The sequence below is a fragment of the Ixodes scapularis genome, unplaced genomic scaffold (assembly GCF_016920785.2).
Source record: "Ixodes scapularis isolate PalLabHiFi unplaced genomic scaffold, ASM1692078v2 PGA_scaffold11__112_contigs__length_91849675, whole genome shotgun sequence".
In the NCBI taxonomy this organism is placed as follows: domain Eukaryota; kingdom Metazoa; phylum Arthropoda; class Arachnida; order Ixodida; family Ixodidae; genus Ixodes; species Ixodes scapularis.
Genome location: NW_024609837.1, coordinates 43526419 through 43550631, shown reverse-complemented (window position 1 = coordinate 43550631; position 24213 = coordinate 43526419). Strand labels below are relative to the sequence as shown.

Here is a 24213-nt window from a genome sequence, read left to right as displayed (position 1 = left end):
GTTAAACACCCGAAGTCCATTCATCACAGCAATTCAACGAGACGATCAAGTCCGCCACTAACGAAGCACAACTACCACAAAACCATTAAAAAAAATAAAAGAGGATCTAGGCAAGTTATGGTTTAGAAGTATGCAAATGCACAAAGCCCAAACATGCTCTCTGCCGCAGACACGAACACAACGCCACGTGTTTTTCCCAGTGCTTGGCCAAACCATGAATAGCGCAGCACGGAACTGCAACTGACGCTAAAGGCAGCGAAGCAAACCCTGAACTAGATGCATCACCAAGCAACAATGCAAAACAAGAAAAGTAAAGCCGAAGGTGACATTTAAAGACCCGTAACACGACGCCGCCGCACTGCCGCGCGATGACAGAGAGACTACCTCTGCCGCTTCGGACTCCGGGCAGCCAATCTGGCACACCAGGACGCATGAGCAGAGCCTGGCCAACTTGGCGGAGAAGCGGCGCTGGCAAAGCGGAGCCATCATCGGCGTTGCACCCGCGAACTCGAGACTGTGCGTCTAATCAGTCACGGGAGCCAACCGAGGAAAAACGTGATGCCACTGAGAGCACCGTTCTATCTGATTCCCCTCCCCCGACAGACGAGTTTTGCACCAGCGGCGTGGAAAACTGGAGAAGAGAAGATAGAGATAAGATAAGCACGGCCCTCTGCCCGGTCCTTGGTCTCAAAGTGACAAGCAGCAAAGTCCTCCTCGTTTTGAAAGCGACAAGCCACGTGCAAACGAAAGTGTAGTGCGGCGCGCTAATTAAGATGCTGCATAAACGGGGGATGCTTCTGATTTTCGTTTTCGCGTATTCATGACAAGAGTCGGACAAGAACTCAGTGAATATGGTTTCTGCAAAAAGAGCTCCAAAAGATAAGCATAAGAATACACGTAATAAGCATGCAGTATTTTCAGCTGTCAGTGACGGGAGAAAGGTTTCTGCACACCGTTTCCCTCACACGCATCCTGTTGCTTCTTAGATTAACATGGCTACGAGGGTTGCAGTTGTGTTTGCGTCTGTAGTTCGCCAGCTTCGCTGCAACAAATGAAGTCAGATTTGCCATTTAGCGTTGCTGGATTGCACGAATCTGGGAGGAATTTTTGCACCTATATAAACCCATGCAAGCAATTTGTGGTGATTGGTTCTTGTACAGTTCTTGTTCTTTTTTCTCTTCTTTTGTTTGTTCCAAAATGAACATTTCTGAGAGGGCTAGCAGTATTGTGAATTAATAAATAAATAAATTAGCAGCTCGCTTTGAAAGCGGCTTAAGCTGCACTTACACTCAGCAGAGTGATAGAACTTAGAAAATAAGCCACAAATACTAAGAAGACAATTTGTGGAGGGGTGCATCAAACCCCTCAGCTATTTGACTCTATAAACAGATATCTCAGATAAACAGCAGTCTTGCAAGCTCATGAACATTCCATACACACCTTCCGAAATGACATCAATTATTTTTTATGTGATACCATACTTGTAAGAAAAAAAACCCGCGCATAAAAGGATCAATTCGTCTTACTTAATCTGATGAAAAAGTGGTATCTCACCCGCTCCAGCTTGCGTTTCCACGCATCCTCCCGCTGAGCCATGAGGTCGATGCAGTGAGACAGAGTTGCCAGGATGCCGGCCGTCGTCGCCTTGAACGTGATTGCTTCTCCGCGAAAATCCACTGGAGGGTACGTGCCATGGGCTGCAAGTTTAGGTCATGTCCCATCAATTACACGCCTTCTTCGGCAATGGCACATAAATGGTGTTTTTATTTTAGACTGCCCCGAATTTTAAAAAAAGGGACTTTCTATTGGGGCTTTTTAGCCATGGGGTCAATTGGCGGCCACGGTGGCCACTAAAAGAGATGACAGGGGTAATCACTTTGCTAATTAACTAAAAAGTTTCAATTAACCATTTATATTTTCATTTTTGAATGCATAATGTATTTGGAGAATCAATGCTCGACCTCCATATGATCTACGGTCTAGCCAGGCCATGAAACTTCTATTAAAAAATTCGTACTGGGCACTATGGGGCAGAAAATGTCATTCTTTCGTACATGGCTTCAAACCAAAACTAAGCGGGCAAGAAGCGCCAGTCATGTCGATGCCTCTGCTGGCTCCGCAAGCGAAGCCGACTGTGGTAGCAGCACTTATTGTGGTGTCCACTGCAGATGTTAAAGAACTCCAAACCGACTAAAGACAAAATACCCTGTATAACACGAACCTTCGTTGTGTTGACCCCAGACGAACTGCAACTACTGACTTCTAGTCTTTATTTACGTTTTCTATGTGCTACAATGAAATGCAAAAACATTCCAATTTGTCCTGGTACCAGAATCACATGATAGCTCTCTATTGGAACTACCTTTACTTCCCGGGAAGTTGACCGATAAAACCTGAAAACAGTGCTGCTTATCTAAAGTCAGTTTAGGGCTGTGAGAACTGTTATCTTTTCTCAAAACATTGTGTTGTAGTATCTCGCAACAAAACATGGGTAATGACAGCCATTACAAACAGCACCGACTAATACCCTAGTTACACTAGCGCTCTCAACGATCATTGAACCAACGATCGTTGGCCCCTCTCAACTGTCATTAAGCTCAACTAAGTTGTTAGGTGTTACACGGTACATAGGCCCAACAACCCCAACTTTAGATCCCAGCTGAAACTGAAACGAAACCAAAACTGATGTCACATTACCTTTTTTAAAATGTTATAGGAATCATAAGCACACTTTTCATCTATTATAATAAATGTTTAACACAAAACATAATGAACTTCTTTTTTAATTTTTAGAGTAAAGAAACAATACATTTCACACAAATTCAAGCGAGAGAAAAAACGAAAGTCTTATCGGCACCGACATCACAATGGTCGCGCTCGGCGAGCGTGAGCTTTTGCAATTTGCCGCAATCGTTTTAGTGGCAGCTCTGGCCCCAAATCATACCTCTTACGAGAATATTTGCTGCTACGATACTTTCTTGACACCTCCCCCAATGTTCGGCAATAGCAAGAGCTTGGCTGTCGCTGACCATCAGCAACAATGCGGCGGAGGCCGCCACCTCATCAGTTAACTGAGGTAGGACAGCTCAATGATTGTTAGCGGCTCCATAACAGTTGGCGCCGCCGTGTGACTCTGGCCGATCGTGATTGAGTCAACTGTCTTTGGCTCAATGACAGTTGAGAGCGCTAATGTAACAAGGGTATGAGCATTGCAAGTTGACCTGGAACAGCTTAATTGGCAGAATGCGAGCAGAAGTCAATGGATAGAGTTTCAAACTTCATCAGTCATAACCATGTAAAAACCTTGAAACCTTGAAGTGTTAACCAATGAAAAAACTTATAGCAAATGTGTAGTTTTTCCATCAAACATAAGAAGGGCGGTCAAGATTAACTCCAAACAGTGTCATGACAGATCACATAGACAATTCTATGTTTCATTCAATATTTTTTTTTTTTTTTTACAATCAAATAATACATTAGTTTTACATTGTTGTCTATAAAAAAAAAAACAATATTTGATCTCCAGATTTTGTGTTATGCCAGCTTGACTCCTCAAATTTTGCATTGGTGCTATGCTGCTAAACAAAGTGTTGTATTCAAGCCGTATAAAGAAAATGTTGCTTCTATTTTTTAGCAACTACTTCACTCTGGAGCTGTGCAACTATTCCAGCATCAGTGCCAAGCAATTAGTCATCCTGTATGGACCTTAATTCAGTATGCCCAGGTTATCCAGCTATATGGGTACTTGTCTCCTCATAGAAGATGAGGTTACTTACACCAGTTTTACAAAATGAACACACGCTAACTGGCTTCACCTAATAACACCAAATTACGTCTTTAAAGTATGCAGCCTAAACGTAGTGGCACATTTCTTTTACTTCTCAAATTTTGAGGTTATCCAGTCTATCTCGTAGAAACCAATTAGTTGTCAAGGTCTGGCTTCAAAAGTGCCCAAACTTTAGCACGTACAACAACCGACCCCACAGAATCATTTCGGCATTTCAAATTAGGGGGCACCGGTGGCCGAACGTCTTAGCGCACCGCAGCTTGGAGCACAAGGAGCGAAGGCTCGTCTGCTGAGCCCCAAGGATCCTGGGTTCAAGCCCCAGCCCCGCCACCAGATGCCCAATGGTCCTGATCAACGTACCGCTGTCTTGACACCAACACAATCACTTTTACTTCAAATTGGACACATTTGGTAGTTTGATGTGCAGAGCGAAAGATACAAAATAAATGTGGCTACCCGAAAACCCACCTTTGAGACGAGAGGGCAGCAGGTCCGACGTTCTAGCTGGGGCCTCATCTCCCCGTGCCTCTTTGGACGCTGTGGTCGCGTCCTCGATCGCAGACTCCTCAGCTAAACAAAACAAAAAACTTTTTTTTTAGGAGCTTGGCAACACCAAGGCAGGCCGGCGCAGCCGTAGCCTTGGCTATTGTAACGCGCTCCGGGCGCCCGAGCGAGCGAAGAAGCGAGAAAAGAGCGACCGATGAGCGAAAAAGAAAGAGAAAAGTAGGGTGACGTCACGGCGACGTCAGATATGTTGATCACCCCCTCCGGCAACTAAGACGGGTAGAGCCGTTAACATCCATGCTCCTTCGGGGCGCTCTTTCTGCTCTTTCTGCGCTCAAGCGTACGGTTCTTGTTTCCGCCGCCTCAAAACATGGCGCTGCAATCGCCGCCTCAACCGGGCCGCCCCTACTTGCCCCTAGATGGCGCAAGTTGTCCTGTCTCGTTCCGGGCGTCCGGTTCGCGTCCACTCGCTACCCCCCCCCCCCCCCCCCCCGTTCGCTTTCTTGATTTAATTTCTCGTCGATTTCATTCTCGTCTTCTGGGGCTTTTTTTTTTATATCTTTGTTCATAAACCACTGTAGCGCAACTTCAGAGAAGCTGCTCCTCAAGTGGGTAGGAGGCAAGGAGCACACACATACTTTTCATACATTCTTTATTATTTACACAGATCTCATACATAAAATGTAAGATAAATACAGATAATAAAATTTAAGGAACAATAGAACAGATAGCACGAGATGCAAAAAAAGAGCACAATGAAAGAAATATACATTTATAGAAGACATCGCACCACCACAGTTTTGATCAGCAGAAACTTCAATGTTTCGTAGACAAAAAAAAATTTTTTTTTGTTACTCAGCTGATAGATGATTTGTTTTACGGTTTCTGTGCTTTCCTATTAGCTACAGACATTTTCAAATTAGGTTTTAAATTCACCAGGGTTCATAGCAGCTGGAGAACTTGTAGCCGATTGCTGGACAGAGGTCTCCGACTGTTCTGTCATGAAAGCACTAAGATTCTTCATCACATCATCCTTGTATATCAGATTGAGAATGCACGCCAGAAAGCACTCAAGCTTGCCCAAAAAAGTAAGGCAAGGGTCTGTGAGCAAAAGGAGAACACCAAAAATGCCAGTGTCGTCCTGTGCGCGTAGCACGTGGTACGGTTCGATCTGACTGCAAATTTCAGGTGCAACGTCGCTCATACATAAGTAAAAACGAAAACAAACGTGTGCTAAGTGCTGTGTTTACGGGGTTTCTGCCGCACGAGACTGAAAATCGCAACCAGGATTGCACCACATGGAACGGGCTTGGAACGAAAGCGAAGAAAAACGAAACTTTACCTCTCGCTTCGGAACATCTTTCGACAAGACTTTCGACTCGTTTGAGTTCCCGCACCATTTCGCAGAACAGTAGCGCCAAGGTATCCTCTTCCGAGAGCACCAGAACTTTCGAAGTCAAATTAGCGCGGACCGAGCGAACACCACGTTTTCCGCAGAACACTCGGAGCTCACGATCACGCTCAGCGGCTGTCGGAGACCGTTGCTGCCGTTGCACCGGTGGCACCGGTTGCGCCGTTGCCGTTGCCATGGCCACCGGCCCGGCGGCAAAGTCGATCGTAACGCCATATTTTGAGGCGGTGGAAACAAGAACCCTACGCTTGAGCGCAGAAAGAGCGCCCCGAGGGAACATGGATGTTAACGGCTGTACCCGTCCTAGTTGCCGGAGGGGGTGATCAACATATTTGACGTCATCGTGACGTCATTCTGACTCTTGGCGGCCTCTACCGAGGTTTCCTTGAACGCCGCAGGCTGCGTGAGCCTGACCAAGGTGCTTAGGATGCTACCAGCAATGGCAGACAGTACAACAGAGCGAACGCTGGAGAGAGGGTTGCCTCCTCTCCAGCATTCACTCTGCTAAAGTAAAAAGTGGTGGGAGGAGCTTCCCCTAAACTCTTAACCTGTCAAAGACTATAATTCTCCTTGTAGGCTCCTTGACTGGTTCAATCGGTTCTCTTCTACCACCGAGTGTGCGCTGAACCACCAGAGGATGGTTCAGTTTTTCATTAGGTTCTTTAGGTTGCTAGCTTGTCCTCATGATGACAGTTCATCCCTAGGGTAATAGTTTCTTCCTAGGGATCAGTCCCCAAAATGACAGTTAGTCCCTAGAGAAATAGTTTGTCCCTAGGGTGGAGGTTCGTCCTTGGGGTGACAGTCTGCCTTTAGGGTAACAACTCTTCTCTGGGATGGCAGTGTGTCCCCAGGAAGCAGTGAGTGTCCTCGACCAATAGAAAGTTTTCAAACCAGAAAGTATTGAAAGACCGTGGCAAAACCAAGTTATGCAGTTGTTCCACTCACCCAGGGAGGCACAGGTGTCGAAGTACCCCTGAAGTGTGTCGACCTGGCGACACAAGATATCCCTGAAGGTCTCCATCTCGGACAGCTTCTCCCTCAGCCCACGACCTTTCTTGAGCGACGACACGCTTGTCGACCCCAGCGACAGCGCCGAGCCATGGCGTCGCAGGCTGTTCTCACTCCCGTACGCAGAGTCCACCTGTTGGTGGCACAGAGAACAAATTCAAATTGGGATTTACGTGCCACACCAATGACGGGCATCTTTTGCACGCCCCAATGGAGGCTGTGCTAGTTAGACGGGATTTCGAGCCAACCCTTCCTTTTTGTAAGAAACACGTCCTGCCGACAATCCTCGAAGCAAACCGCTCAATTATGACTCGAGTCGGCTTCTAGCCGGCAAGCTACTCCTCAAGTACCTATATCAAAATTCCACCCTATTCGCCAGTGTACCAAGACGGCTGCGTGCACATACACACCTTGTAAGCGTCCAGCGCCTCCACCCATCGGTTACGCTCTTCCAAGCAGTCGGCACGGAGGTACCACACGCAGTCGTTAACGCTGACGTCGAAACGGCACTCGTCAAACTCGTGCGGCTGCAAGCAAAAAGATGCACAAGACGTTCCAGCACGGTCAACGCCGCCGACCTGTATCCGGGCAAAATACGACAAGAAACCCACACGCTGTTGTACTACGGCGCCTGGAACGTGTCCCCGACTGGCGCATCTAGTGTCCCATTCTGTCCATGCATCGCAAACGGTCCCGAAGTGGCGACAAGAGACGTTACAAAAGCCAACGTGTCGCGCTGTCACGTGTTGCAACCCAGGCAGTTGCTCGCAGAAGTTCCGGCAAAAAGCAGGAGCAAAGGATATTTCATTCTTCTGGCCTATTCAAACAAATTAAGAAATTTTGGTAGTCCCGCCATGTTTTTAATGTATTCACAAGCTGCTCAATTCGAACGGTGTTCTTCTGTAATCCATGCTTTTTTGTTCTCGCGGCCCCGTTGAGTGCGCGTCTTTCCGAGCACCGGTGCACTGCAAAGGGGCAACACCCGCAGCACTTGCTTCCGCTGGTATTGCTTCTCTGCGGTGCACCGGTGCTCGGTGAAAAGTGCATTCGACGGGGCTAGCTGTAGAGATGGGCAGCACGCGGACATTTCCAGGCTAACTTGCGCGAACGCTGTGAAATAGCGGCATGGCAGAGGTCCACGTCGCAGCATCCACGCAAGTTGTTATGAAAACTGCCGTGCGGTGCCCGTTTTCATTGCTCGTGTATCTCCTGCATAATAGTCCACATTCGACAACTTCTTGGCCTGACAAACTTAATTTTGTTTTGGGTTGTCATGTGTTGTCTAAACTGTTTACGACAAACAAAATTTTTTAGATAAATAAATTCTCTATTAGTGAAGAGAGTTTACTGTATCCGTCGCTATGAAAAGCCACTCTACGAAGGTGGCAATTCGACAGCCTTGCTAAGACCACTGTGCCTAAAGTGCGCTGGTTTAATATTTGTTGTATGTTGTCATGCCAGACAGTTTGGGAGGGGGAAGGGAGCGATTGCAAATGCAGGTTGGGAAAAAGTATGTTTTTCTGCTTTGCAATTACACGGTAGAATCGCAGTATTCCAGGGTAGAGAGACATGTTTTATTTCACTTGTGCTAAGATAAGTGAACTAAAAATAACATGCAGCAGATTTTTGTAACGTTAATACCATTGCACTGCCCCTTTAGGTCTGTTGGTTTTTTTTAAGGTTTTCATAGGATGCTAGCCTAATCTGTAAAACAGCTTTAAAGCCCCTGGGGTATGACAAAACAGTAAACCAACATGTCAGTGACTCATTCAAAGATGACTTGATGTGACATTGCACAAGTGACGCAGACTGAATCTTTTGTGTCTCTACATGGCCTTTAGTCTTGTGAGGTCTGCTGCACTCGTTTTCTATCCTTGTCAGTCCACCGAGCTGCAATTTGTCAAGTGATTTTCTTTTCCTGACAAGCGTTTATAAAGAAGAGGGTTTTCAAGGACTGACTACAACAATGCCCCTCGAGAAATAGAAAAAAAAAATTTATCAATAAAATTGGAGATTTGAAATATTCAAGAAATGTACATGTGCCAAAGAACTACAAAACAGCGTTTCCAAGTTAGGTAATGATGTTTGAACTGAATTTAGTGGACCTTTACTTGTTAAAAATAATTCATTGATTTTACGTCATAGGTGTCGCAAAAAATCTAGAAATAGAAAAGAACCTATTACACACCTAAGAGAGAGAGAAATAACTTTATTGAGAAGCTGGTGATCCTAAAATAAATCTTTTGAGACACCTCAAATACTAAAGTCGTCAAAAATCTACATTTCACAATTTTCCAGATATGAAGTAGCTAAAAAAATTGGACATGAAACGTATACTACATCAGTGATGTGATTGGTCCGAGCCATTTTGGAGCAGCTCTTGGAGCACTCAAAAGTCAGTTTTGGACCAGCAAAAGGAACTTCTGGAACATAGGTGCACAGTTAATTTTCATTCGTATCACTACAATTATGTTAGGATTCATGTTTAAGCCTGTATAACTACAAGGCAATATCTACCTTGCCTTCTCACTTATGAGTAACCTTTTGTTAGCATCGATTGCACAGCCAGGAGCAGTTCCCTCAAACATAGAACTGGCTGTTTAGTCGTGTGTAGAAGCACCAGACGCTGCAACACGAAAATGACTGATGAAAAACAGCACATCACTATCGTGATGGTTATTTTAGGTATGAAATCCGCAAAATGCAATTCTTAATTCAGATGAAAAACAAAACAAAAAAATTAACCTACAGAACATTTCATATAATTCTTGCAATACCGAAGCATACTTGCGAAATCTCGGACTGAAGAAAGATGCCGTTAGGATATCACAGTTTATCGTATAGGCAGTATTCACTGGCGGCCATAGCTGTGCGCGCAACAGCTGAGTGCGTGCTGACGGTGAGCGTCCACAGCTATTTTGCAACGTGCGCTTTAAACCATCAAGATTGCCAATCTTAGCAGCCCATTAATGTGAGTTTGTTCTGAGCATCCCGGAGTTGGTAGTCAGAACTTGTGCCACGTCTCGCTCTGGAGGAGCGCTTTCCCCTGACCACACAGGTGCACTGCGGCGAAGCAAGACACGCAGAATCGCGATGACTACTCCACGGCAGACTTGTATGTAACGCGTTACAAGTAATTGATTACTTGTAATCAATTACAGTTAAGTGTAATTTTGTAACGCTTCAATTACATTTGTCAAGCTGTAACGCTCGGAGTAATTCAATTACTTCTTTTCTGTAATCAATTACAAAATCAATTACACAATTACCAATTACGTTTTTCATTCCACAATTTTTTTTTCTCACAAAAATCAACATAGTCACTGAGCCATGGAGCAAAAATGATTGACATTTTTTTAACATCTAAAAAAAAAAAAAACTAGGTTTAGTCGGCAACTCCTTTTTTCTTTTGCGCCACGCTCTTCTACAAGCGCGCCACCAGCCTTGGCTGGGGAGTTCCGGATCTCGTTGCAGATTGCTGATAAAGTCGACGGGAAGCGGGAACTCGCTATTGACTTTTTAGTGGGCTTTGTTCCTTAGGTCGACGCGTCAGCTACACGACAAGGTCCGGGTCTGAAAACAAAAAAGGGAACAATAACCAAACAAAATTGTGTACGCAATATTTTACTGTGTATTTGTGTATTTCTGTCATCGCAATAAGAAGTAACGTGAAAGTAACTTGAAAAGCAATCAATTACTTTGCAGTAATTGTTCAATTACTTCTGGGAGGCAGTAATCAGTAACGGTAATCGGTTACTTTTTTGACTGTAGTAATTGTAATTGTAATCAGTTACTTTTTTTCAGTAACGTGTACAAGTCTGCTCCACGGTCACTGCAGTATGCAACTGTGCAACGAGAAGTGCACTAAAAAAAAAACTAACTAACCTGCCAGAACAGACCACGAACATGAGAATTATTGCAAAACCTCCGAGTACTGTCAGTGTTTGACGAAAAATCAAATTTAATAGTATGCCATTTGAGGTGATAATTGAAAGTTCTGAAAACTCGCACAAGCATATCATAACAATCCGGTTGGGTACTGACGCCTGAAATCTTTATTTTCAGTATTTTCGAAGGTATACTTTAACGAAATTTGACACATACCCGTCGTGTTCAGAAATAGGTTGAATATGATCCACAATACCCATAAATGACAATCGCACGTTTGTATTTTGAGCCTGATGGCTGTATCTTTCGTTATAAATGGCCCACTCTGACAAGCATTCAAAGAGCAGCCAGCGGAGAGCATCTGACATCCGACGCAATCGTGACACAGATTGTCTCGGGACGAGCAAAGCTGCGGCAAAGATGACGTCGATGGCATGTCCCAGCCGTTCCAGCCACTGAAGCGGCCGAAGCGCAAACGATCGGCCACCCGACCACCCACCACAACTAACCCCAAAGCTGCTTTTGTAGGAATTTTGAGTGAAGGGTTAATCTTCTATAATCTTTTAGAGGGACAATGACGACGTCTGGGACACACAAAAGAAAGTATGGGTGATTTCTTTGGTGGTGGCCCGAGAGCAGGTGGGATGAAGTCAAGTTAAAGGTGAGACAGGCATCGTCACAACCTGTCAAGGTTTCTAGACGGGCATTACAAACGAGGCTTTAGCAAACATCCACGAGGTGCCGTTTGCTAATCATTTAAATCATTTTAAAATTTCTTTTCGCATCTTTTTCAACAAGATATTGGTGTTCCTGATGTGATACTGCTCCCTTGAACACGAATAAACCAAGAAATAAGAGCCGAAAATTCTTTGTAGTATCCCTTTAAAGTGAAATTCAATTTTGGCGTGGCGAAAATTTCCCACATTCTGGTAAAATGTAGCAGGATAATTTAAAACAAGCATCTTGGGGAATAGATATGAATACTTGAAACAATAAAACATTGAGGACAGGACTTCTTTCTTTGAAAGAAGTCCTGTTACGTCCCCGTCCTCAATGTTTTATCCATTCATATGTATGTAGCGGGATGTAGCAGGGTAAGCCCTTTGGCGCAGTTTGGCACAAATGAAGCAGTAATCAGATCACTATACATACTTTACCCGCTCATCCCCCTCACTTTCGTGAAAAACTTAATATTACTTGTGCCAAAAATAGAGAAATTATATTTTTCAATGCCCGGACTTTTTCAGGCCTACCTGACCAGTTCCTCCCTCCCTCCCTCCCTCCCTCCCTCCCTCCCTCCCTCCCTCCCTCCCTCCCCCTCCCCCCCCCCCCAAACCGATTTGAAAGAAAAGTATAAAACCACCAATAATAAAAAAAACAGTCACGATTGGTGGTAACCTTCCGACAGCCCAGATTAAAGACAAAAGGCCCGTGTATCTAACTTCTATTGGAACCTGCACTATTATTGACTTATTACTAGGATTCCAAGTTTTCAAATGAATTAAAAAAAACTGAAAAACACGCGCCTGTAAAAGCTTTGGTCAATTCGGATTTATCCAATAAACTCCAGAGTTTGATGTGCCAACGCCCCCCGCCCCGCTCCCCGCTCCCCGCTCCCCCCCCCCCCCCCCCCCCCCCCAAAAAAAAAAAATCAACTAAATAAAGACAATATTTTACAATTCAGTTTAATCAGCGCACAAGGTCAATGGTCCCGGGAAAATGCCACCACAGTTATCTTTCAAATCTCGGATCATTGACAAAAAGGGTTTTACCGCTTATCTCGTCAAGGTTCAGGACAACATGTCGTATTTTCGGGTCACGACAAAAGCCCCTGCATTGGTTTCCAGTGTGGTCCATACTATTTGTGTTTTAAGAGGAAGGAGAGGTTGTGTTTTTGTTTTAACAGTTAAAGCTCTGGACCATAGAGATTGCATAAAATTGGAAGAGGGGCAGTTGAAACTTCCCTATTATATCCTTTACCAGTCCACCTCGCACGGCCGCAGGATGGCGTGGAATAGGATGGGACGCATATGTGCTTTCCAGCGACTACCTCCAGGAGTTTATTTTTAAAGTATCATTGCTTATCGAAGCCACAGATGTGTGCAACCTTTGCCGCAGGACAAATTAGTATTGCCAGTGGCAATGAAACTAACACAGAATCCAGCTGAAGAAATATTAATTGATATAAACATGTTTTATTTTTCTTTATCTAGCATAAGCTTACATCCGGATATTATTTATTTAATTTTCGTAGAAAGCACTACAAAATTAAACTCAGAATTTCGGAGACTTTGGAATCAAACCAAAATAAACTCCTATAAACTCTGAATTTTCGGAAAAAAATTATCTTCGAAAAACACTCTCTGAATTTCACGAAAAATAAACTCAGAAAACACGGAATCCTACTTATTACTGACAAAACTACCAATACATTGATAGGTTACACTTGGATCCTCTAAACTCAACACTCAATGAAAGCATGCAATAAAATAGTGCCTAGTCATAAATTTTCCCGACCCTTGCATGTTTCGGCCGAATGAGCTAAAGAAAACCCAACAATTTTAGCTTTTCCCAATCGGTAAACGTCCGTTGTAGTATCCGCAAAAATGTGACTGTTATACAACACTAGCGGTGTACATATGCTTATCTATCATTTATCTCCACAGAAGAAAAGAGTAAGCAAACACGGACTGTACTGCTTCGTTCACTGTAGTACATAAAATCTCCAGCACTACAGTTCCATCCATGAAGGGAGTATAAGTGAGCTGGAGCCAATCAAACAAAAACTGCAACACTGGCAAAGAACATTCCTCAGTCAGCCAACATCTCTCGAGATACATCTACTACCTATCTATTAATGTTCAGGGTCCCGTTTTTTCTTATCTTCCGAGGAAATTCTCACATAGACTTTTTATATACACAACCTTGTCAAAAGCTTGTGTGGCATGTGCATACCCATATATAGATCAAGTAGAGGACACACCCAAACACGACAAACAATTTTAGTGACCACTGAGGGGTCCTTACTGCAACATGGAACTTCTATATTATGGAAACAGTGCAAACAGAAATGATGACCAAAGAAGAAAACTGACAGGACCAAGTGCTGACTAACAACTGGAAGTTTATTTTGTAAAGAAACGCATAAATCACTTAGACTCCAAGTGATTGTGGGCACGCCCAGACACGGTAAGGTGACTGTGTAAGCCAACTGTCCATAGCTCTACTAGATAGCGAGACTGGCATTTTTAGATTTAGGCTGGCCTTTGCCAGCGTTCAATAGCGTTTGCCTTGTTTTGCATAGTCCCGGAGATTAAAACGTCAATGTCACTATACCGGGTCAGAGCATACAATCACTCCGAGCAGAAGTGATTTGCGTGTACCTTTTCAAAATAACCTTTCAGTTGTTATTCAGGGCTAGGACCTGTCCCCATCCTGTTCCTTAGTCCCTGTTTCTTTAACACTGCTTTCACAATGAATGCTTTAAGGGCAACTCCGGCCAAAACTCAAAATGAATTAAATTACTGGTATCGCTTTAGTGACACAAAATACGACCCCAGCCAAAATTTCACGTCCGTAGGACGCTGCATTCTCAACTAATGCCGATAATAAAAACGCGACCCGCCGCGAGCCGCTGCTCCTTAGCGGGCGGCCAGCGGGTTGCCGATCGCTAAAGCAACATTGGGCCGTGATGTCAACATCGTTCTCTTTTTTTCCTCCGTTCCGGACGGGAGCACGGCGCAGCCGTCGCGCGCGCTTCTTTGTGCCGCTACCACCGCTCCTTCGGCTTGTAATTGCGTGTTTGGCCGTTGCTTTTACCTGTAGCCCGTGTAGCTTCGGTATAGCCTTTTGTTTATTTGCTTGTGAGGTCTCCTAGACTCGTTTTAGCGAGCAACTCGGTGCGCCCAAGACTGCCCAGCTGTTCCTCGAAAGGTGCCGAGTACAACTTAAAGCGCTGTGGGCTGCTCAAACAAGTCGCTGCGCAACCCGGAGGTGCTTTTTCACAAGTTTCCAACGGATCGGAAATTGGAGAAGGTGTGGGTGAACGCTGTTCGACGAGTGGACTTTGGAAAGCCTTGGACGTCGACCCCCAGATCGAAGCTCTGCTCCGATCATTTTTCGCCAGAGAGTTACGAACGAAACCTACGGGCGTTGGTTGCTTGTGGCTTGTCAGCGAAGGGGTCGAGGCTTAAAGGGGCCCACCAACAGTTTTTTGACCGGTTTGAAGTTCGCGCTTAAACAGAGCTCCATGAAAGCAGGAACACCGAGGAAAAAAAATATTACAGAAATTCGCGATATTTTGTGAGTTATTAGCAAATTAAATATTGCAGAAAACAACTTTAAATAAGCAAAACATTGCGCTTCATGACGTAAAATGAAACAGTTTGGCGATTGGAGCAAAGCGGTTGGCCAATTGGACGCGAGTTTGGTTGATAGCCTGTCGGCCCGGTCGGCTCGTCGGCCATTAGGCCTAGCTGCAACCATCGTAGCTTTGGGATCGGGTTGACATCATCGATGAATTTAGCGGGCTTATCAGGTTTTGAGTGCGGACCTGGGCGTCGCGCCGTACGAGGACACTTCACGCAAGCGCCGCGTCTCTGCCTCAGTCCGCTTCGACAGCCGCGGAAGTCTCGTCTCCCGCAACTCCGCCACCGGAGCCACCTCGGCGAGTAGGTACAAACTGGTGAGCGGCACCGTTGGGTACCATATAAGCTGGGTCCCGTCGCCGCACTTCACTCGAACAGTGAAAAGTCTGTCACAGCACTAAAAGAAAATAAGGGTTCCCCTGGCTCCTCTTACTGCTTTTAGTTGACCGGGACCGGGGGCGCACAAGGAAAAATACGATGCGCGCTGTCTGCACGGATCACTTGTCGTCTGCTTGCGATGGTACGTCGCGGACGCCGCTGGGAAGCGCGCATGGCGCTCTGACGAGTCGTACGAGGCGTTGTTTTCGCCCTTTTTGAACTTTACTCTGCAACTTTATTAGCTCTATAAAAATAACTTGTTAGTGAAATAATGACGGTTAACGTGTGATATACTTTATTTCGCTTCAAAATTCCTGGGACGGCTCTCGCCAATCACGAAACCCAGAGAATGTGACGTATTCGCGACTCCAGCGACCTATAGGGGGCGCCACCACCAAACAAACATGGCGGCTGAGTCCAGGTCGCGTCGGCTCGGCCGGGCCGCCTGAATGGGTGGCGCATTCAATTTAACAATTATTCTTTTGTTGAATGCCCAATTTTATGGGTATTTGAACTGAGACAGTTAAGTTTAGCCGGTGCGCATAAACTTGCCGAGCATAGTTTTGTTTTGCCGGTGTTTTTTGTTCCTTTCATGTCAAACTTTCGCTGCGGAGACCGATCAAAACCGAAACTATGGGCTCCGGAGAAACGGTAATAGACTCTAATTAGTTTTGATCATCTAAGGAAAGCGGCGATGACTACAAAATTGTTCCACCAAGAGTAATGTTTAGCTAACTCGCATGCCTCGATCATGCGACTTACCTGTCCGCGAAATTGAGCTTTTGTGCCTGTCCGCGTTTCAAGAAACAGCTGCAGTCGTGTGCTCGGTCAAGAACACAGGCTGCAGAAAAATTACGAAAATTAAGCAAGCGCTTCTTGAGCCAAGGAGCATGTCAACTCGCTGGCACTTCACTAAGCAGCTGATACTCGTATTTCAATTAAGGTTTTAGTAGCGATCGAGAAGTCATTTTGATGAATATGCGGTTATGTATTATATTACGTACCATGGTCCCACTAAAGCGATATTAGTATGTTCTTCGGGTTGAAATATGAACTTAGTTGACTAACTATTAGGGTGAACTGCTGAATAAAAGTATATTTGACAGACAGAGAGATACTACTTAAACTTAGCCAAATGGTTCTAGCCGGTAGAACGGAGACGAATGCGGACAAGCTGAGGAGAGTATTCATCGGAGATTCACTCAGACCTCTCTGCATTGAGCTTGACTTTGAATCCTGAACAAATAAATTAGTTTTTTTTTTGTTTGTTTTTTTGTGGCCGGTCAACCTGAGCAATGTAGACGTATATTGCTGCTGGATTCGACAGGGGTTATAAGTATTGGAGGCGCGATAGATCCTAATGACGTGACAGCTTCTATCTTTGCGAGACGCGTCCCCCACCTTTTGAAAGCAGATAACTTCCCTCATTAATCATATGCAGCAAGCAGGTTTTCTGAATCAAGTAATTGCGAAATTAGCCCAACTCCTTCAATGTGGTCTTTTTCGGCGAAAAGCCGCCAAGATGAATAGCCAACGCACCGGCCGGCGTTAGTGACTCAAATTAACCTGAAGCTAATCCAGCACTACCAAACTCAAGGAAAGCAGCTATCGAACCTTCCCATTCACTTGACTGCAACATTGGTGTCCCCTCCAGTAAAACACTTTGTCTGTCGACCTCAGTCTACTGTTCTACATCCTTATAAAGAAACCGCTTATCAGTTACCAAGCAGTCGTGACTTTGATTGTCATTAGAGACAGACGAGAAATCAAAACGTTTTTCCGTGATTCCTCCCCATCCAAAAAATTGAAAGCACGCGACCGTGTGTTGTGAAATAAACGGGCTTTCAAACACGTGATGGAAAGAAACAATCTACTGAGGCTTCACCACACTAATGAACACTCAGGCAAACTTAAGAAATTTTCGGACCTTCGTCAAATTACATTGCTCGCCGCCGCGCCGAGAGCACGCGTCCGCGAAAGCCATCAGAGACGCGGCGGGGCGCGGAGCGACCTGGACCGGCTGGTTCCCGGTTTTCCCGCTTGGCGGCGTCCGTTTTGCTGGAGTCGCGATATTATGCGCGCGCCTTCGGCACCTCACGGCGCCACCGTCGGAGGAGGTGTTTCCGAGTTGTCAAATTAAAATACGATGCGCTAATATTTTCAAACTCTTTCGTTGTCCACTGGATTTCCGGGACCACTAGCGTGTAGAAACCGCAAAAAAAAGTCGACGCTCAAATACTGTTGGAGGGCCCCTTTAAAAAGGATGCCGCGCCGTCGCTCTTTGCCCATCGTACATGTACAAAAAAGGTAAACATGATAAAAGCATCCTGATCAATAAATAAAACAGTCATTGTCAAGTGCAGTGTTGAAGATTGAGCATTCATGCTCCATTGAATGTCTGTTGAATGGGGAATGGTGGGCATGTAGAGTACAACCACTAACTAGCTCCAAACACTGAAGTTTGTAATGAAAAAGAAAACAATGTTCTGCTTTCCGTAACTGCTTGTTTACTACGCAATCTCGTGCGTAGTATTCAGGTCCGTAACGACTACTAGCGAACAGCCGGCGCGGGAAGCTCATACGATATAAACATTCGCCTCCCAATCGTTCCAACCCCTTACGCAGCAGTATTAATTAACATTGCGCTTGTGAATACCACAACGGACTTTAAAGAAATCGCGAAAGTTCGGATTTGTAAGTTACAACTCTCTAATTTGCCCGAGTTCGGCTGGAGGTAAATATAATATTTAAAAATGCAAAAAAAAAAAAACAACAAAAAAACACTTGCCTTAGTTAAAAGTTACGAAGGAAAACTTAAAATCCTATGTATTCTAATAAAAAAAATTGTTGTGGGTGGGGGTGGGAATGCGGAAGGGAAAGAAAGTGTTTTCACCTTGCTAACGTTCCCCGTTTTCCTTTATCACCCACAAAAACTGTTGCTAGCTTTGAGAAGAAAATGACTGCCCAAAGAACTTTTCTTTTTTTTTTTTTTTTTAGTGCGGCAGTTTTTTTTTTATTTGTACAAAGATTCACTACCTGGACGAACTTATGTGGTGAATTAGTGTCGTAGCTCACAAATTCGGCTTTTACGCACGTGAGGAAAAAATAACGAAAAAACAGACGTCTACAGCTTGACACACGTCTGTTCGGTTGTTGCGGAACGCGCCGGAGAGCCTCAAAGCTTCGTGTCTGGGACTGACCCGCCGCGCGAAAGCGCCAGCACTGTACATTACTGGCAGCGCGGCGTAGAGCAACGCCGCTCCATCCACGGAGCCCCGATGACAATTTAGGCCTAGCGACGAGTGCGGGAGACCGCACGCACGCCGACAGCTGCCGAGTACGGCACCAAACGAGTTCACTCGTTTTCCAGTCGCTAGCTTTTGGGTATACAAGCAACGAGTACGGCACGCGCGGCGGCGGCGGCGGCCACCGGACGAGTTGACGGGTTTTCCAGTCGCTAGCTTTTGGGTATACGCACTAACTCTTGCTACATATGCTGGATAACTACCACATATACAGAATTAAAACAAAATCAGTTTACCTTCTATCTTTAGACGACTAGCGCAACAGAGGTAGGTGCCGCTTGGACTGCGTACCGTGCGTACTCGCTGAACGAGAACGATCTTGACGTCACGTCCACATAGCGGCTGATTTCCAGTGTTGCCGGAACCTCGAGCGGCTAGTTTCGGTTTTGTCGGCCGCGCCCCAAACAAAACTTTGAGACGTCGATATCTTTAAAACTACGCACAATAACGAGAAAAAAATTACACCTTGCAACTCAGGGGCACTAACTGCACTAAAAACAGCCACAATCCCAAAATCGAAAGTATGGACCGGAGTTGCCCTTTAACAACTCACCCAACTTTCCATTCTATATAGGGAAATTGGTACTAGTATATTAAGAAACAAAAATAAATTAATAAAATAATTGCAAAGGGTCTTTATTACTCATGAATGAAGTAAAAATAAAAATAAAAAAAAACAGCTTTATTATTAGACAAACTACACAAATGTGTAATTTTAACTAAACACCATGAGAATTTCAATTTAAGAATTCAAGCTGATAAACAGGAATAACTCAAACATACAGAAGTATTTCCTGTTCCTTGATTACAAACTATAATGGAAGAAAGCTGAGGAAACATTATGTTTCTTATTATTTCAGAAAATAATCGTCAAGTTTACTGAGTAATATGGAATTGTTAAGACCTGTGAAAAAACTTACTGAAACAATGGTGTGCTGAGATGGCATGTCGTAGATTGTATGGGTCATTCTCCCAAAGATTAAACATTTAGGTTCATAAGAAGTAAATTTGGTGACATTGACTTTAGTTTACTATCTTGTCCTGATCAATAGGTAATTAATTTGTTATTTTCATAGAAAACACAGCCGAGCTCCCAGATGTTTATTTATATTATTAACAACAAATATTGTAGAACATACTCAAAATAAAATAGATAACTATTTTATGTTTTTTTTTGTGCTTATCAGAATGTATTTCGTTGACATTTTGCAATATTGATATTTGCAATAACATGGATAATATGTACGTACAGACTCAAATTTTTTTTCTAGATTAGAAAATATTCTTGCGAGGGCTGCTTCATTTGCAAAAGATTTTAAAGCACCATATTATTCATTTGGGAGCATGCCCAGTTTTTGATGAACAGTTTGGTATCTTTACACAAACAAAAAAGTAAATTTATCATGTAAAAAGCATACAGTGGGGGGTTGTGAATGCAAGTGGCATGGAGGGCAGTGAACCTTGCATTTTGTGCCTGTCATTAAAAAATCGAATTGGCTATGAAGTAGCATGATTATATACTGAAAACCAATAAGAGAATAAACTTTTTTAGCTCATACGTTTGACTCGTGCTGAGATTTATTCGCAACACAACTGTTGTTATACAACTGACGATTTGAAAAAAATCAATTGTTTTTATAAAAAAAAAAGATCAACAGTTTGAATTTAATATTTTTAACACCACAAGAATGTACATCTGTTTTGTCACTGCAAGTTATTTCTCATCGAGATATGAAAAACAGCACATAAGAGATTTGTTACACCACTGACACATCAAAAAGGAACACATTTATTTGTATTTATTTATAAGCTGATAAATTTTTAACTTTTGGCCGACAGCGAATGGCTCTCATTGTAACACTTTCCTGAAAATATTTTAAACAGTTTGCCCACTTACAAACTGAATATGGTTGGCAGAAGTTTTTAAATAAATTTGTATATCTTTTGCTATACCACTAACATTCAGGTCGGTCACACTCGTTTCTTTTTTAAAATTCGTAAAAATTTAAATACTTTAGCAACACTGGGAGCTGAGATCATACAAACTGGAGCTGATGCAGGTGTACAATATTTTAAATCAAACTTATAAAAGATTACTTTATTAAAACAAAAGTTCCGGCCTTTAAAACTTGCATGGTAGTTGGCAGATACAAAACAAATGCTGAAATTACACATAGGATGCAATCTAAACTAAATTTTTTCTAAAATAGTCTTTATTATGAGAACTTGCAAATATATGTTTTTGGTACACCCTGATTCTATGCTATACAAACTATATTTTAGGAATGAGGGGAGGAAGGCATTTGAAAGTCGCTTCACAGTTACATTAATGTTTAATTTTCTGGAGAATGACCCGTATATAAGTTAGTTTGAAAATTGCATGTCTGCACATGTTACAAACATGTGTTGTGTCATTTAATTTTGCCATGGGCTTAACAAACTTCTTTGCTGTGGTTCTGGTACAAGTTACTCTTATGAAATATAGAAAATGTCCCCTAAAAAATGTACAGCGATTTTTTCATAGCAAAACTAAATAATGCATCGCCGAACGCTCATTTTACGCACGAAAGTAGCACTAGCAATCTGAACCAGACGATGAAGTTTCAGAACTAGCCGTTACCTCATTCTAAAGTTAAAAGGGATTTTCTCTGAATTTCTAGGGGAAAATGGTGGCCAATGCAGCTCTTGTATACACATTTGCAAGTAGATCTTCTGGGAGCTGCCATCTTGCTCAGTTAAGGTGTGCATGGGCGTGGCCATAATCCAAATACAACGCCTTAGCAAGGCGTCATAAATGGATTATGACGCGCCTAAGCGCACCCAACTAAGCAAGATGGCGGCGCTCCAAAACTGAACTTGCAGATTTGTATACATGGAACTGATTGCCGCAACATTTGGGCAGAAAATTAGCATTCGGTGATTCAGTTTATTTTTGTGGTGAAAAAAACAATGTTTGGGGGGCATTCTGTATGTATATTGTTTTACCCACTGTATCCCCAGAAGACACTTTAGTTTTCGAGTTTATAGCGACTACAGTTTCGTGCAACGACCTCTCATCATGTACCATGTCACCTTAGTGTGTAGAAGTGTGCACATGGTTCTCGTATAAAGAGGCTTGATGGTAAAATGTTGCATGCACTGTGTTCTAATTAATTTTTCTTTTTGTAGCCTCCAGTTTGATGTTGCTTTACCCAAGTGCAATTATGACTGACATTTTATTTTTTTCCTTTTACTTCGTTACTTTTGATCCCACATGCTAGACACCAGATACAAGTGTACACACAGGCCAGTGTACAATGTGCCACTTGCTTCAACTAATAAAATTCTTCTTTTTCTTTCAACGAGTCTGTCGAAATTACTGCTGCATAACAAAACCATCGCAAGAGCAGCTGTAACGATATAACTCAAGTTTTGTAATTATGGATGTTCATAAGTGGTTAAGATTGAAGCTAAGAAATCAGCCAGAAAAGTAAGTTAATGACTAGTAAGTGTATGACAAGCCAAAGATGACAGCATGTTGGTGGAAAGTTCGTGCCTGTTTGACTGGAGCCACAACTCACATTTATTAACCAGGAGACGTAAAGGCAGTAGACACTTTGGAAGACGGAACAACGCAGTCTAGTCACCAATGCTGACGAAATAAAACAAAAGCGATCTTGTCGAAGTTAGATAAACTGACCAATGAAAAACCAAATACGCTCGACCGTTTGCAAACAAACAGACAAACCCTATCAGAAATCGGAACTCGTGCCACCCCCCAAGCAGAAAAAGACAAAACAAGAAAAAAAAAGATGTATCTCGGGCGTCATTTGAGGGGGCGTTGTCTTTCAAACAAGGAAACTCGGGCGATGCTTTGAGTCATTTGTTTATCGCTTGAATCTACGCAAAATAGAACAGCAGACGACAGTATCAAACAGCGGGTAGCATAGCAGACGACGGCGATCTTCAAAGAGGCACGGAATGCGGTAGCACTATGTCCAGTATTTGCATACCTTGCGACTTACTCAGTTTTCCTTTTTAGGTAAACATTGCTCGTCACGAGCAGTAGCCAGATAAAATGCCGCCTTGACCTCGGAAAACATCAGATTTTTCAGATAATCAATCCAAAACCGGAATCTCCGTACGGTAGCGACGGCGCGAAACATGAAAATGCAATGAAAACGTCCAATCGACACATTTCATGTGCGGAACAAACACCGAGCCGCTCTAAAACGACGCTAACATCCTGCCTTACCAGTACATTGGGCTGAAATAACAGTGATGCATGACGCGAATGAAACACGCCGACGATTAATTACATTAAAACGACCTGAATAATAAATTAGGACGGTTATGCAGCGAGCAAATATCAATTAGGCCTAGCGACCTCCCTACCTTGACCGTTGCCTTGTATATGCTGATAGCGCCGCGGCATCCGAAAGCTGTGTCATTTTCCGACTTGTAGTACGATAACGTGCCATCCTTGAGAACGATGTGCCGATCCTGCCAGCCGTGGATGTAATTCGTCCATTTGCACAAGGTTCCTTGGAGTTCAAGAGGGCTGGTAGGATGTTCAAAATCATCTTCATCGTCGGTCAAGTTGATGCTGTGGTCGTCGAGCATTTTGACGAGGCCTCTCTGACTCTCAATCTCAGGGTGGCGGTGAAAATGAGGGGCGTTTTTGGTGGAGTCGGATGCGCAGCACGGAGGTTTCTTTGGAACGATGTCGAACTGTTGCTGCTGTGTCACACGGCTAGCACACCCATATTGGTCACCATCTTTAAGTCAAGAAAAAAAAAAATATATATATATATATAGCCGCAGTGGTAGATAGATAAATAAATGCCTGATAAATGCTAACAACTGTACCCCCATTATATTGGGCGGTAGCTTGCGCCACCTAGCATTAAAGTTAAGAACCAAAATCATAATTTATGTTTTTTGAGATCTTGAAGCGCGCGAGCGCGCGAAAGCTTCTCCGGCCGTTTTGGCCGTTCCATTCGACTCCACCGTTACGACCGTTACCGATAACCGTTACTAGATCACCTCAGTCAACTCAGAGCCGTATATGTAGAGAGTTTGGTCAATGGGAGGCGCGGGCAGAGCCAGGGCGTGCGGCAGGCTCGGAAAGAGGGCTTGGCATGCTCTCTTGACCAACCAGAAGCCGAAAAGAATCCCCTAGCGGTGGTAGCGAGAAACAGTTCTGAGCCGATCGATCATCGAAGGTCAATGTTCGTATATGGTTTTAATAAGTGCGTAAGAGTGAAGTGTAGTAACTCTTTGTGGTTGAAAATAGGGTGTACGTGTTGTTTCATCATGATCATGCAGAAAGATGTAAGAAACGAATGCACCGCTCAACTCTGTTTTGCGCGGACAGAGTGTGACCGCTCTGACGGCAGATTCCCGGCGCTCGGCGTTTGGCGTAAGGGTTATGTCGATCTTTCCGCTAGTCGCACTCTTCCACCATCATTTTAGATGAGTGTGACTGAAACATCACGTGTACCATATTTTCAGCCATCGAGAGTTACTCCAATGCAGTTATCAGGTTTGTTTCTCGCGACCACCGCCAGGGTATTATTTCCGGCT

General features: G+C 43.8%; 1 protein-coding gene across 2 annotated transcripts in view; it reads right to left on the bottom strand.

The window, feature by feature from the left end:
- The window catches only part of LOC8024513 (ceramide transfer protein), a 41249-nt gene extending 17816 nt beyond the window's left edge, over window positions 1-23433 (bottom strand). The window contains exons 1-5 of one of the 2 annotated variants that reach the window (XM_029973177.4): window positions 23023-23433; window positions 7121-7237; window positions 6648-6843; window positions 4256-4357; window positions 1555-1697 (exon numbers count right to left, since the gene is read on the bottom strand). In XM_029973177.4, coding sequence (XP_029829037.2) covers window positions 1555-1697; window positions 4256-4357; window positions 6648-6843; window positions 7121-7237; window positions 23023-23250 — 786 coding nt within the window. In that variant the 5' untranslated portion in view covers window positions 23251-23433. The remainder of the gene's footprint in view (window positions 1-1554; window positions 1698-4255; window positions 4358-6647; window positions 6844-7120; window positions 7238-23022) is intronic. The other variant, XM_029973176.4, reaches the window with a different exon arrangement.
- Between the last annotated feature and the right edge of the window lie 780 nt (window positions 23434-24213).